This window comes from Dipodomys spectabilis, unplaced genomic scaffold, assembly GCF_019054845.1.
Source record: "Dipodomys spectabilis isolate Male_0828 unplaced genomic scaffold, ASM1905484v1 ptg000009l, whole genome shotgun sequence".
Classification (NCBI taxonomy): Eukaryota; Metazoa; Chordata; class Mammalia; order Rodentia; family Heteromyidae; genus Dipodomys; species Dipodomys spectabilis.
The window spans coordinates 23,401,041-23,417,132 of NW_024870686.1; the positions used below are offsets into that span (position 1 = coordinate 23,401,041).

Consider the following 16,092-nt stretch of genomic DNA (forward strand, 5'->3'; position numbering starts at 1 on the left):
AAGAATTCCTATTAGAGTTTAGGTAACCAGAACTATGCTACAGGGAGATATGTGATATTAAAGCATTTCTTATAAAAATTTCTTTTAAAATAATTTTGATGAACTAATAATAAAATGAAAGACCCAAAGGTTTCTATTACATAGTCAAGCCATTCCTTTCCTTCCAATTTGTTCTGGAGCTTAAAGTTTTAAAATTTTCAACAAGACATGAAAACTATAATTACCATTTCTGTTTTTGTCTAAAGGTCCTGTCCTTCTCCTGAGCATTGAAGTTTACATATACTAGGATTCACACTCCAAATTAAGCATTGTCAAAATAAATCAAAGAAAAATGTTCTTAAGAAGAGTCCTAATAAATCAGACACTGAAATCAATTAGTGTTATTACTCAGGATTAAGGTACATGAAATTTGTTTATTTATGTAAGAGAAACAAAATTTGTTTATTTAATTAGAGAAACAAAATTCTCTAAAACTACACAGAATAAATGTTCTGTCCTAAATACAAAAAATTTACCTCACTGAACAAAGGGAGCTTCTTGAGATTCAAGAATTTTACTAAGAAGACACAGATTACAGAGAGACTACGTTGACATTTTGTGTGATTGCTAGAAGGCCAAACTCACTGTTCAAGTCAAAGGATAGGATGTGTCTATCTTAGGATTTCAGTTGCAGCATTAAATATTGTTGTCCACAGATAGATTATACGTTTTATGTATTTTAAACGACTGGCAAACATTTTCATTGAAATGATTCCAAATCATAGCTTCAATGATTCACATCCATAGCTAATAAACTTAAGTTCACAATGGGTAAACTGTGAAAATGACAGAATTGGCATGGTATGGTGGACTGACATATAATCGTGCTATTCCAGCTATTGGGAACAGAGATGGGAAGGTTTTGAATCCAACGTCAGCCCAGACAAATTTTGATATACTCTATCTCAAAAACAAAACGATGACAACAAAAGCCTGGGAAACTGGTAGTGACTCACATGGTAAGATAAGTCAGATATCTGACGCACTAGTGCAAAGAAAACTCCATGTGTTCTCACTGTGTTTCTGTGTATATAACACAGGGTTTTCTCAGTGATGAAGATGACTGTCTTCTATTAGTGCAGACCTTTCTGATGTCACCTTTTGATAGAGAAGACTTCACTTCCTTCCTGTATGTAAATATGATTGCTTTCTTTGATCCTTCACTTTTCTTTGTTAAAACCGAATTCTAAAATGTAGTCTTCAGTGTTTCATGATGTATTTCTAATCCAAAAATGTGTATAAATGAAATAGAACATATGGAGCACTTACTGAAAAGTGTAAAATAAATATAAAATGATAATTTTTACATGAAAGGATTAATTTAGAAATAAGAGTATAGACTCATTTAATAAAGAGATAAAATAACTTAATAACCATTTTCTGAGCCCACTAATGCATATAATTTAAATGTGTTATCTATCCAGGATTGATGATTATCCCAATTTTCTCAGCTACACTGAATGCCTTCTTAATTACTGTACCCTGCTGATACAGGAATTAGTCTACAAATTTGTGGATAGTTATTTTCAAGCTAATTTGAATATGTGCTCTATTTGAGAGGGACTATCTTATTTTTGCAGTGATTTTCTTCTGCCAAAGATGAACAGTAGATCCTTATCTCTTATTGCTAACTATTAATCAATTTTGGTGTTCTCTTCTTCATAAATTTCTTAAATTATAATGAATTTATGGATACATTTATTGATGCATGTTTTAAAATGGTATAAAATACAAAATCTTTCTAAGATTTGTAATCAATATACTAATAAACTTATTAATTTATTTACAATTTTATTTATTCATAATGAATATTCACATACTCATTTTACTTAAACTCTATGTTTATATCTAGTATATTATATAGTCTCTCTAGTGTTTTAATGGACTATGTGGGTTTTAATGGAATCAGGAAAATAATTTCAATAGGACTCCAAAACTATGATTCATAAAAGAAAAACCTAAATTGGGGTTCTTCAAAATTCAAAACTTTGCCAAATGCTGGTGGTTCATCCCTCTAATCCTAACTACTCAGAAGACTGAGAAATCAGAATCATGATTTGAAGCATGCTTTGCAAAAAAGTCTGTGAAGTTCTACCTCCAGTTCGCCAGCAAAATACAGGACTGGAATTGTAGTTCAAGTGGTAGAGCACCAGCTGTGACAAGAAAGTTGAGCAACAGCACTGAACTCTGAGTTCAAGCCTGAGTATACTCTCTCTCTCTCTCTCTCTTACTCTCTCTCTCTCTCTCACACACAAAAATGAGCTAAAGAACAAAATATTAAATAGATAAAATCTATAGGACACAAAATCATATTTTATATATAGAGAGGAGATTGAATCAGTAATTATTAGAAATCTTTTAAAAAATTATATTTTATGCATTTTTAAAATATAAAAATGTAGCCAGGCACTGGTAGCTCATACCTGTCATCCTAGTTTCTCAGGTAGCTGAGATCTGAGGATCACAACTCAAATCCATTCTAGACAGGAAAGTCCATGAGACTCTAATCTCCAATTAACTACAAAAACACCAGATGTGGGTTTATAGGCTCGTAGAAAGCTTTTTAACATTCTTACTTATTAAAATAATGTGTATCAATTCTGTAAAGAAATACCATATCCACTAGAAAGCTTATAATTTTTTTAAAAATAAAGCAATATTGACTTTTGGTAGGATATGAAATAACAAACTTTTGTGGACATAAAATGAGTTATAGTTTCTTTAGGAAATAGTGTGATAGTTTTTATATTTTTTGTAAATATTGAGCCCATGAGAAAAATCATTTACACAAAATATGTATTTGATGGTCATAAGGGCATTGTACATATCATCCAGGAAATGGCTTATCAAATATGTTTATAATCAATATGTTTGTAATGGAACATGAAATAAAACAACTAGAAAAAATTATTAAGACATATTTTTACACTATTCCTATTCAGAATGACCAAATCACTATTGTGAAAACAATATAACAAACAAATGAAGTAAACTTCACAAAAATGTTGACATTGGGATACAATATAATGAGTCAAAACTTCTTCATACTTTCTAAAAACTGTAATTATCCCAGGCATATTTATTGATACAATAAATAATTACATTAGCAGACTTTCAAATATGCAGATTAAATGAATTTAAATTATCCCATTGTTTCCTGGTGGTGGTAGTTCATACGTGTAATCCTAGCTATTCAAAGTTTGAGATCTGAAGCTCCCAGTACCAAGCCAGTTAAGAAAGCAAAGGTCTTTTAAAATAGGGCTTTTACAGAAGGAGGTGGGGGCATGGGGGGTAGGGGAAAGATGGGAAGGGATGGGAAGGGGAAACAAAGAAGGAGGCAACAATGCTTGATAAGAAATGTACTCATTACATTGCCCACGTAATTGTAACCCCTCTGTATGATATTTTCACAATAAAAAAATGCAAAAAAAAAAATAGGGCTTTTAAAATATAATGTATATCATATATATGTGTATATATGTATATATATTATATACATGATTATATATATTATACATTACATACATTATATATTATTGTGTAATTAAATGTGTATTACATATATAATTTTATATTATATATAATCTTATATGTTTATAATTTAATTATGTATCACTAGATATCCTATTTATATAACTACATATATTATATAGCATACACAAGTGTATAATTATATAATATTTACATACATTATATTTAAATATAATGCAATATAATATATAGATATAGATATAAAACTAGCTCCTCTTAGACTTGCATGTTTCTCTGGCTTTCAAAAGTATAATTATATGACTAGATGTATATTTCTTTGTAGTTACCTTGCTTGAAACTTGCTGTTTATTCAAGTAATGTGATTTTACTACATTTATAAAAATTCACAGCCACCCAATATTTCAATTTTATTTTATCTTTTTCTTAGCTGAGAGAGCAATTTCAGAGGTTTTACACTTTTTGACATATATTATTCAAATAGTTGTCTTACTTGCAAGGCTATCATTTCTGTGCTTTCTATTTAAGTACTTTAATTTTTTTGGTTTCATAACTAATCCAATAGTAATTTTACAGTATTACTGCACCAAAGGGTGAATATATATACATATACATATGTATCTATGTATGTATCTTGTTACCCTTGAGAATATACACTTTATATTTTTCTTAGATTCAGACCACTTTTTGACATAGTTTGTTTATAGTGTTTTTTCCATTATCGTATATGTAAACATCTGAATTATTACTGGATAATATTCTCTTTATTATTGACTACAATTTCTTGCCTCCTCGTATGTGTTATAATTTTGTTATAGCATGGACAGTTTTCTAATACAACCGCAAAAGCTAACTTCTCCCTTAGAGAGTCTCATTGTTTTGCTTCTTTGCAAGATTGGCTGAGGAACTCATAACTTCAGTACAAGCAGGAACTGAGATTGATCAGAGAGTGTCTTAGTTAAAATGAGACTCTTGCTCCCTTCTGGAGTTCTAGTGCAGAGCTCCAGTGCCTATTTTTCTTAGTTCTGAAGTGTAATGGGCAATAAAATCCTCAAGCTTAAAATTTAGAAGCCTACTATTGTAACACATGACTCATGCAAATCAAAAATCTTTCAAGTCATTTAATGATTTAATGTTATTTTTTGTTTTTTGTTTTTCTGTCCAGTCTTTAGGAATGATGCCTATTTCCTCCATCTGAGAATATAAACTTAGCAAGCATCCTGTAAGAAAAATTCATATTGGATTTTATTCCCTTATATTAATAAATTATCAAGCTAATGCCTTCATAGCACCTGGAGGCTTGCAGCTTCTGTTTCCTTCATAAGGAGCTTCTAACTGGGATAGAGGGGAAAGTCTGCTCCTTAATTTACATGAGAACCACCAAACACTCCAGCTTTTTTTTTTGAAGGCTATAATTCAGATATTTTCTTCTTCCACAATTCTTTGGCTTCTTTAAAATGCATTATCTACTCGGTAACTCCCCAAGAGTAATAATTTGCCTGTCAATGTTCATTGTATCTATCTAGATATGAAATTCCCTCTTATACTTCATTTCGTAACCAAAAGAATCTGGCAGTTGAGTGACAGTTGTGATTATCATCCTCCTTATTCTTATTTTGAAGAAATTATCTGTAATTTAAGTACTTCCTCCAAGATGGTAAATGTGGTAAATGGTGGTGTTTAAATTCAAAACTTTGATATTTAATGAGTTTATTTTCTGTATTACATCAACATTTGCATAGTCATAGTCATACCTCTATTAGAATAAAAGACCACATCCATGATTTTAAAGGGAGAAAAGTAAATATAATAGAAACGGGTAAAAAGTTGTTGAACAGATAAATTATAGGGTACTGAGCTGCTAACTAGTAAGTGCTATACCCAGTAATTTCAAAAAGGAAAATTATTGTGGAGAGCTGAGTTGTAAAGGAAACCCAGAAGACCCTAAGTAGAAAAACAACCAGCAAAAAAAGGAGGGATGGAGTCATGGCTCAAGTGGTAGAACCCTAGCTAAGAAAGAAAGCCGAAACTGTGTGTTTCAAAGGTCAGCACCACCAAAACTAAGAAGTAAAAAGTGTTGCAACTACATATTCTGTGTATATCCTTCTGTAGATTTCAAATCTCCTCTAGATTATGTATTATAGTAAGTTCAAATTCAATGGAAATTGTATGTTATATTGCCTAGAAAATAAAAAGTTTGTGCATTTGGCTGGATATTCAAATGTGGAATTCAGGAATATCAAAAACTAATTGTATCACATATTATTACCATTATCATCATCATCTTCATCATCATTATTTTAAAGGTAATACTCAAAAATATCTGCTCTTCTGTGTATGTTCTGTCATCTCCAAGGTAGTATACATTGGACATCTTTTCTTTAAACTACTTAGGACCAGAAGTATTTCAAAAACTTTATTAAATTATAGAACTTTTCTTTAAACTGCTTAGGACAAGAAGTATTTCAAAAACTTTATTAAATATTAGAATACCATGTATAAAGGAGACATGGTCCAGGACTTTATATAAAATTCATTTTATTTCCTATCCATCTTATACATATCTAAGCCTGGAAGGTAGTTTTACACAATACTCTTTAAGCATTGTATGTATGAAGCAAAGTGACCCATCAGGACTCACTCATTGATTTCCATCACTTGGCTGAATTAATGATGTCACATTTGGGGAAAATACTCACATGGTGTACATATTAACTTGGTGAGAGTTTCAGTTGGAAGATAAGCAGAGCTGTTGTAAGGGATGAAGAAAATCATGCTGATTTTACCCAGGCCAGCTTTCTTAAAGTATGTCATATCAATAAACTGGTATCAAATGTATGTAAAACCAATGTTGCAAAATCTTGACCACCCATGCCTTTTAAACAGTGTGGAAATAAGATTCTTCATTCACAGTTGTTACATTTACCTACATCTGCATCATGGGCTTATCAGTACATATATTCTGTCTTTGGTTTTCTGAATGCCTTTAGTAGTTTTCTAACAGCTGTGGTCAGTATTTTCTGGCCATCATGTTAAATGGCTAGATTCGCCAAAGATCTGTCAATTTTGTTAATTTTTTCCAAAGGACCAACTCTTTGTTTTATTGATTCTTTTTATTTTTTTTTGTCTCTAATTCATTTCTGTTTAATTTTAATTATTTATTTCCATCTATTGGCTTGAGGTTTGGCTTGTTCCTCTTTTGCAAGCAGCTTAAGGTGCATAATTAAATTGTTGATTTGAGATTTCTTCAATTTGTTGATGTAAGCACTCAAAGCTATAATTTTCCCTCTGAGTACTGCCTTTACTGTGTCCCAAAGGAGCTGGTAATCTGCTTGAATTTCCTTTCTGATCTCTTTAATGACCCACTAGCCATTCAACTGTGTGTTGCTCAGTCTCCATGAGTTAGAGAATTGTCTATGGTGGCTTTTGGTGTTGAGTTCTAATTTTATTCTGTTGTGATCTGACAGGATGCAGGAGTAATTTCACTATGTCTTAATATGCACAGATTTGCTTAGTGACCTAAAAATGTGATCTATGTTCTAGGTACTGCTGAGAAGAGTGAATATGCTGATGTTGCTGGGTGAAATATTCTGTAGATGTCAGTTAAATCTAGTTGATCAATGCAATTATTTAGGTTTGAAATTCCTCTGTTGAGTTTTTGCCATTTTGATATATCCAAAGACGACAGTGATGTGTTAAAGTCACCAACAATCAATGTGTTTGGATCTATGTGTGTTTTTAGGGTTGGAAGTATTTGTTTGATGACGTTCGGTGCTCCAGCAGTTGGTATATAGATATTTAGAATTTTTATATCCATCGGTAGGAGAGATCCACTTATTTGTATGTATGCCTTCACTGTCTCTTCTCATAAGTTTAATTTGAAATCTATTTAAAGTCTATCTGATCTGAGTATTGCAACTTTGGCCTGTTTATGGGGGCTGTTTGCTTGATAGATTTTATTCCAGCCTTTCACTTTCAGAATGTTTGTGTGGGCAAGGTGTGTCTTTTGAAGATAGCAAACTCATGGATCTTGTTGGAGAGTTAAATCTATTAATATTGAGAGTTAGTACTGAAAAGTGTTTGATAGTTCCTTTTTAGGGATTGTGCCTCATCATTTCTTACTGTATTTACCTGGTCATATGGTAAGGGACAGTTTTTCTGCCAATATAATTTTTTTTGGGGGGTGTTCTATGTGTAGTAGGTCTTTAAGTAGCTTCTGTAATGTGGGTTTAGTGGAGATGCGCTGTTTCCATTTTTCTTTGTTGTGGTTTTTATTTTCCCTTGGTTATGAAGGAGAGCTTAGCTGGTTACACTATTCTTTATTGGTAGTTTTTGTCTTTAAGGCATGACATACCTCAATCCACACACTCCTCAATTTTTTGGTCTTGGAAGATAAATCTGTAGTTATTCTGATTGGATTTCCTTTACAGGTAATTAATCTTTTCTCTTTGACAGCTTTAAGGATCTTTTCCTTGGACTCTAATGATCCTGTGTGAATTTAAGTATGGTCATGAAATGTTCTGTTTGGGATTCTAAAGGTTTCTTATATATGAATGGGCTTATTATTTTGAATGTTTGGCAAGTCCTCAGCTAGGATTTTGCTAAATATATCTCCTATATAATTAGCTTCCTTCTCTTGTCCTACATCAGTACCTATTAAGCCTAAATTAGGTATTTTAAGTCATGAAACTCCTGTAAGGATTTTTGTTTCTTAGATTTGTTCTGAATAATTCTATTCTTTCTCTATAATATCTGGACTGTCTTCAATTCCAGAAACTGTCTTCTATATCATCCAGTCCGCTCTCAAAATATTCCAGTTTGCTTTTTTATTTCCCTGACTTCTAATCATTTTTGATGGCTCAAGTCTCTTAGGTGAAGCCTTGTTTTAGGTCTGTATGGACTTACTTCCTTGATTTTATTTCAGTGGGTTTTCTCATATTCTTTAGCTGAATGACAGGATTTTTTTTTTCCATTGGACTCCCTTTCCTAGTCTTGGAATTCAGTTTGCATTCTGTTTGTGGATTCCACAAATTCCTCTCACAACTTCCATTTGTCATATCACAGTCACACAAAGCCTTTTCCAGGCTTTCTTTTCATTCAACATATTTACCAGCAGTGTTTATAAAACATTTTGAGAACTATCCTCTAGATCTTTCATTGACTGTTCTATTACCTGGTTATTTTGAGTGGGAGTTGAGGTTCCTTGATTTACCATTTTACTTGTATATCTATGGTTTGTTCTGCTCATTTGGAAACAGGAGCAAATCCAATCCCACAACTGCCTTTGCTGCAGCTCCCTAGGCTGCTGCCACCACCTTTGGTGGGTGCTTAATTCTGCCTTCTTATGCAAGTGGCTTATAATTTTCATTTATAAATCCATGTGTAATTATAGCTTACTTGGTGTGACTTACTTGGTAGATAACTCAATGCAACCCTAAAACTCTGCTTCTTTGCAAAGAGCTGTATTGGTTCTCTGTTTTCTTTCCACCATCTTCTCCCACATCTCCCTTTCAACATTTTAACCCATCCTTCCCCTACCCACCCCTTCCCTCATTGTTCATAATTTTGCAGGATATATTTTGGGATTCATTTCTGCACTTTTCTCCTACTCTCCTCTACATTTATGTACTGCTTTCCCCAATCACAATTCTTTACAGTACCCATATTTCCTGGTATGTTATTCACTGAAATTTGATTTTGAATTTCTAAGAAATTGACTTGAGATCTTTGAATCGACCACATTTCAGTTAGTACATTTGTACACAATTGCATACTACCCAACATATTTATGAGATGTAATCTAAATCTAGCTTCCATATTAGGAAGAGCATGTATCCTTTGGCTCTCAGAGCCTGACATACTTCAATGAACATAATTTTTACAAGTCTTTGCATTGCTTTACAAATGGTAAAATATCATTCTTTCTAATTGGCAGGAAAAATGCATTGTGTATACATACTACATAATTTTCCGCTTGTTTTTAATGCATTTAAGTATAAACTTGTTATTTGGTGTTATATTATTTGACAGCCCATGTAGAATTACATAAATTATAAATTATCCCCTTCATTTCATTGTGTAACCAAAATAAATTAGTAGTTGAAGAGGAAAGATCATCAAATAACATTTTAGAAGTAAACTTTGTAGCAATTTTAGAAATTATGTGAAGGCAGGATAAAGAAAAAAGTCTATAAATCTAACGGAAATAACTTGTGATATCTCTTCATCATACTGTCTTCATTTTTCAGATACTCAGATATCCATCAAAGAATATCAGAGAAAGAAAAAGATAGGGTAGAAAGGAGAGAAACAAGGAAGGAAGAGAGGGAAGGAGGGAAAGAGGAGGGGGGAGGAGTGAATTATGGAAAAAGGAAGGAGGGAAGAAAAAATTAAGGGCAAAGAACTTAGGAGGAGATCTAATAAAATATAAAAGAACTAGATAAATAAATGTTGAAGAACAAGACATTTTAGGGGCATGTTGCCACTATGTATTCATTATGAAATAGTAATCCAAAGAGGATTATTTCATTCATGAGGTTGAAGCATAGTGGAAGAAAAGGAGATTACTAGAAAATTGAAGACTAACACTAAACTATGGATCTGAGACTTAATTCTACTGATATTGGTACTGCTAATCTAGTGCTGGACACATGGTATATATCAGATAAGAGCTTAAAGTGCTGGGATTCAGAACTCTGAGGCTCACAGTACAGACAGCTATGCTAGTATCTCTGAGGTTGGCAATGTGGTTGGTGAATTTAAAAACATAGGAGGCAAATTAAGACCATGTATCATTGTGAAGGCAAAAACAGCTTGGTAGATTTCTAGGTTCCAGATCATTCTCACTTACAGAATCCTATAATCCTCTAAGGACTCTGCTTTCACAGCAGAAATGTGGAATTAGTAAATGTAAATAAATATATAGATATAGATATAGAGACAAATAGATAGATAGATAGATAGATAATAGGAATCTTACTGCTCATAATAAATAGCTTTAAAAAATGTCCACTGCTCATTTGCCATATATTTTTTTTTCAGGAAAAGAGAGAAATATAAGGGGGAAAATTTCCTTAAAATTGTGCATTGTTCAAAGTACTATACTAAAAGCTATAAACACACTGGCATTTAAAATTTAACTGATACGGAAACTTTTAATGGATGATAATCTTGAGCTTATTACTGATGACCTTCTTGATGCAGATGGTTTGTGGCGAGACACAAAGCTCTGTGTACTTTGAGATCTTCCTTCTACTTTTTCTTCGTCCTTATATATTTCTGTCACGCAAAGATAGACAAGAACACCTACTAAAATACACAAAATAATAAGCAGCAGAAGACACAGGTAACAAATCTTCTTTCTCTGCTCTCTCTTCGGGGGTGGGCCACTGTCAACACTGCCTCCATGGCCTGTGCTTGCACAGTTGGGAGGATCCCACAAATAGTTGCAATGGCAGTGATGTTTATTGTTGCAGATCCCCCTCATATTACACGACGTAGGAGAACAATTACTATCCAGCACGGAGATATGCTGGCACTGCCTACGGATGCAGATATGATCCACACCACACTCTGTACCATCTTTCACAGCACCGATGTCAGGTATTTTCAGGCCAGGATGGAAATCAGTTCCCCAGCACATGATGTTATTGAAGTTAGCAAGGTGCACAGTGTTATGCTCTGTCAAAACAGGAAGGTTGGACACATTGTCACACTGAACTCGGCCACACAGGACATCCGTGAGATCGCATTTCTTATATGAAACACCATGTAAGCCACAATGACCAAAACGGGTCCCTTGGACGTTTACGTGATCATAGCAAATCTGATGTGCACTCTTGGACGTGGGGCCAAAAATGTCCCTACACAGTTTATTGCGGTCATTACATTCCCTTGCATAACAGTAAGAGGTCTGACTACAAGGAATTCCATCTTCCACATATACATCATCGGGACATTTATGAGACGTTCCATTGCACCATTCTGGAAGATCACACAGATTCACTTCTTTTCTACACATTTGCCCTGAGGGCAAAAATTTGCACTCTTTACTACAGCAAAGTCCAAAGGCACAATTAGATCCATAACTCAGAGTACAGTTGGGCATGCAACAGGGATCTTTTTCACAGCGCAGTAAAGGTCCACAGTCACATTCTTCTTCTCGTTCAACAATGCCATTCCCACAACGCTCAAAGGCAAATATGTCCTTCGTGTGTGTTGTTTCCATCATACACCTTGTATTACTTACAATGTATGCAAAAAAAGCCTGATAACTACAATTGCTAAATTTAGGTGTGGGTGGGTTATCCTCGTGCATTAAACATTTCCAGTGCCCACACTTACACATTGGCTCATCATGCACCATGCCCAAATTATGACCTATATGATGACACACTGCAATTGCAAACAGTGTTACAGTTCTGTCTATGAATGTGACAATTGCACAGCTCCATGCTGGACGGCACATGCCTTTAACATGTGCTAAACCACTTAGTCCTCTGAGGTGGTTATTTATAAAAAGATGCACAGTATCATGAGGTATTCGAGGAGTAATGTTGGTCATTTTCCATCTGCAAAATAGGGACAGAGAATGCATTCCATTATATGTTTTAAATGGGTTTCTTTCAGTCCAGATCTCCAAACCACACATTAATACATTAATACCCATAGGAGCAAAAATTGTATCCACTATATTTGATACAACAAATAGCTCGTCCATCAGCTTTGACTCATTCTTTTCAAATCTGATGTATATACTATTATCTGCCACCATTGCATATTCAACAGTCCTATAATGGACCCACCAGCCTTCGTACCCAGGCAGATATTGGTTCCGGTTGGATTGGGCACTCTCTTGCAACTCCATTGGGAGTGGAATTTTATCTGACATCATGTTAGATTTGCTGACATTTGCTGTTTCCTCACTGTATAACTTGTACACCCAGTGTTGAAATGTAGTAGAAGACGTTATGGGCATGATTTCATACGTAATGTTGTTTGTCTCTAGCATCCCTTGAAAGCCCCCGGTGCAATCACTCATGGCGACGAGCGATTTTGGGTCCCCCTCCACAAAGCCATAATAATAACAGTTATCCTGGACATGAGGATAGTCCTCAAGCAGAGTACCCTGGTCTGTATAGGTGAACACTGGTAAGTTTTTGACTATCAAATTCTTCTTGGCCTTCATGTGGATGATGTGTCTTTGACCTTCAATGTGCAGGCTATAGGAAATCCAGCCTGGTATCTTCATTCTTCTGTCAGTGTCACTTAACCTCAAGGGAATTGCTACCTCTGGCGGGTAGTGATATTTGAGAGGCTCAGGCTGAGTGAGTCCCAAAATGGGCAGAGTCACTCCAAACCAGTGCAACAAGAGTAAGATCTTCATGTATAACAGAGTTTCTATCGCAATTGTAATGAAACCCACTCTACACAAAAACGTTGGTTTAGAGAAAATGGATGTAAGAATGAGAGCTAGAGTGGCTGCTTCTTCTGAGATGGTTAGTGTGCAGTACTACTGATTGAGGATCTGTCTTCTGCCAGTTGAATCATTAGAGCTACATCCCTGTAAAGCAACATACAAAGCAGCATGTGAACAGAAGTCGTAATGAGGCAGTAGTAATGAAACACAGTGGCGGGGAAAAGGAGAAGTGTATAGGATAAGCAGTCTGTGATTTGATCAAGGAACTGGCTTCTTACTTGCTCTTGACTTGGCTCCTAAAGTTAAAGCCTGACCGGGCATTAAAGTCTTCAGACTTTGCCTCCAATTGACTAACAAAAAGCTAGCCTGTAAGTGTTGCAGAAATATGAGAATTTACCACTATAATCAAGAATGCTAGTTTTCTAAAGGCTCCAAAATTCTTACCTTTACAAAAAGAGAAACACAAAAAGGAAGATTGTGGAGAGACGCGGTTAGGTGTATAGATAATGATAGTTGACCATAGAATGATGACAAGTATAGTATATTTATTACATTGTTTCATGGGAATTTTGTGTGTGTGTGTGTGTGTGTGTGTGTCTGTGTGTGTGTGTGTGTAATGATTATAGCTACTGGTCATAAGGGATTTTTTAAAAAGAAGAGCTAAAGAGACCAATTTATTCATGAAATGTGGAGAATTATCCTTTGGGCTAATTTAATGTAACTTTCTGTTTAGGCAGTTTATCTAGAGAATCTAGTCAATAGGAGAATTACATTTTGAATCAAAATGAAATTAAATTAATGTGAGAATTAAAATTTAAAGAGTAACTTGAATTTGATAATGGCCCTGGGTTTTTCCTTTTGCTAGAGTAAGACCAAACTTGGGGTCTTTCTACATATTTTTTTTCAACTTTTCTATTTGTTGACATTGCTGTCTAGAATGACTCCTTAGTAGATATTATCAGTGCAGGAAACATTGATAGGTTTTCAGTGAATATGTTTATTAATGATTTCTGCTACTCTCTTCATGGCAGCAATGCTGATAAATTCCTGAGTTAACACAGAGTACAGGAAGGGGACTTGGTCAGATGTGTCCTTGGCTGATAATTATATAGTCGTATAAGCATTGGGAACTTATGCTCTGAGAGAGTCTTTTGAGTTTTCATTTCTGTTATTGACTGTATAAAACTGGAGGGTGAACATATGTAGTATTGTACCTGAAATATAACAAATAAGGATTGTGTGCTAATAAACAATATGACAGGACAAAATCAGATGAAGCTTAAACTAGGCAGCTTGATAAAGATAAATAGCTAATTGAAATAAAGATAGTAGCCTAAAAATGTTTTCAAAAGCTTCTAAAGAATATTTGAGGGACTGGGAAGGTGGCTCAATGGTAGAGTGCTTGCCTTACATGCACAAAGCCCTGAGTTTGATTCCTCAGCATCATGTAAGCAGAAAAAGCTGAATTTAGTGCTGTGGCTCAAGGAAGGGTAGTGGGCTAGCCTTGAGCCGAATAGCTGAGGAACAGAGCCCAGGCCCAGAGTTCAGGCCCCATGACTGACAAAAAAAAAAAAGGATATTAGAAAAGCATAGTTTAACAGAATCCAAATGCCTAAGTGTAGGATTTCCCAGAAGAAATCTATTCTTTTGCATTAAGATTGTCAGCATCTATATTGTTTGAATTGTTAAGTCATGAATAAACTTTCAAAGTAGACTGATCAGAGCAGGAGAATGATATGACCACTTTTGAAAGAGAACCCCATTTAACAAAGCAAACAAATACTTGAGGAAAATTGGATACCACTATTGGGTAGCCATGAAAACAGAGGTTTTTTTGTTGTTGTTTGTTTTTTTGTCGGTCATGGTGCTTGAACTCTGGGCCCGAGCACTGTCCCTCAGCTCTTCAGCTCAAGGCTAGTACTGTACCAGTTGAGCTACAGTGCCACTTCCGGTTTCCTGGTGGCTTATTGGAAATAAGAATTTCATGGGCTTTTCTGCCCTGGCTGGCTTTGAACTGCGATCCTCAGATCTCAACCTCCTGAATAGCTAGGATTACAGGTGTGAGCCACTGGCGCCCTGCAGAGGATTTTAATTCTTATAAAAATTCACTTTAAAATATTTTATTGCACCATTGGCTCACACCTGTAATCACAGATACTCAGGAAGCTGCGATCTGAGGATCTCAGTTCAAAGCCAGCCCTAGAAGGAAAGTCCTGAGACTCTTATCTCCAATAAACCACTAGAAAACTGGAAGTGGCACTGTGGCTCAAGTGGTAGAGTGCTAACCTTGAGCTGAAGAGCTGAGGGATAGCACCCAGGCCCAGAGTTCAAGCCCCAAAACTTTACTGTTCATAGTTTGGATAGAAGAGTTGTTTTTTTTCGCCTTTTCTTTTCTTATTTATTTATTTTTGTCAGCAATGGGTCTTGAACTCAGGGCCAAGAATCTGTCCCTGATCTTTTTTTCTCAAGACTAACATTCTACTACTTCACGTGAAAATGCCACTTCCAAAAGTTCTACTTTTTTAAGTAATTTTTTAATAAAACATCATTCATTTATTCATCAAACAGTGAGTAATGGCCAGTGTGAAGCATTTTTCATATGATGAATAAACGAGTTATTCAGAAACATGAATGAAGAAAGATGTGTTATTGAACTGTCATGCTTGTGAAAAGTTAATTCTGCAATCTAAAATATTTTAAGTGTATCTTTGGTACAAGAAATATGTCATGAATGGAGGTATAGTTTGAGATACTTGAGAGGGGTATGAAGAAATTATTCTGTTATTGAGGATGATACTTTATTGCTTACAAAGTACTGACAAAGAAAAGATGTCTCATTCTTTTAGAAGGTGCCAGATATAGTTCCCCAAAGAATTGACATTTATGTTTAAAATAGCGGTAGGAAGAATTGCTATATCATCTGATAAGACGTGGCTAAGGATGCCTTACAGAAACAATGATTAAACAATAAAATGAAGAGTCTCAGAGCCGGGCACCTGTAGCCTATAATCCTAGCTATTCAGGAGGCTGAAATCTGAGGATCGTGGTTCAAGGCCAGCCTGGGCAGGAAAGGCCATGAGACTCATCTCCAATACAACACCCAGAAAACCAGAAGTGGTGCTGTGGCTCAAGTGGGAGAGCGCTAG

The 16,092-nt window shown here is 34.8% G+C and overlaps 1 protein-coding gene across 1 annotated transcript; it reads right to left on the reverse strand.

The window, feature by feature from the left end:
• Nucleotides 1-10,663: 10,663 nt before the first annotated feature.
• Nucleotides 10,664-12,913, reverse strand: LOC122125306 (disintegrin and metalloproteinase domain-containing protein 29-like). Its single transcript, XM_042699907.1, has one exon. It carries the CDS (start codon nucleotides 12,911-12,913, stop codon nucleotides 10,664-10,666), a length of 2,250 nt encoding a protein of 749 aa, XP_042555841.1.
• Nucleotides 12,914-16,092: the final 3,179 nt, after the last annotated feature.

Excerpts from the sequence above, each read along its gene's own strand:
- LOC122125306 (XM_042699907.1), bottom strand. The coding sequence starts at position 12,913 with ATGAAGATCTTACTCTTGTTGCACTGGTTTGGAGTGACTCTGCCCATT.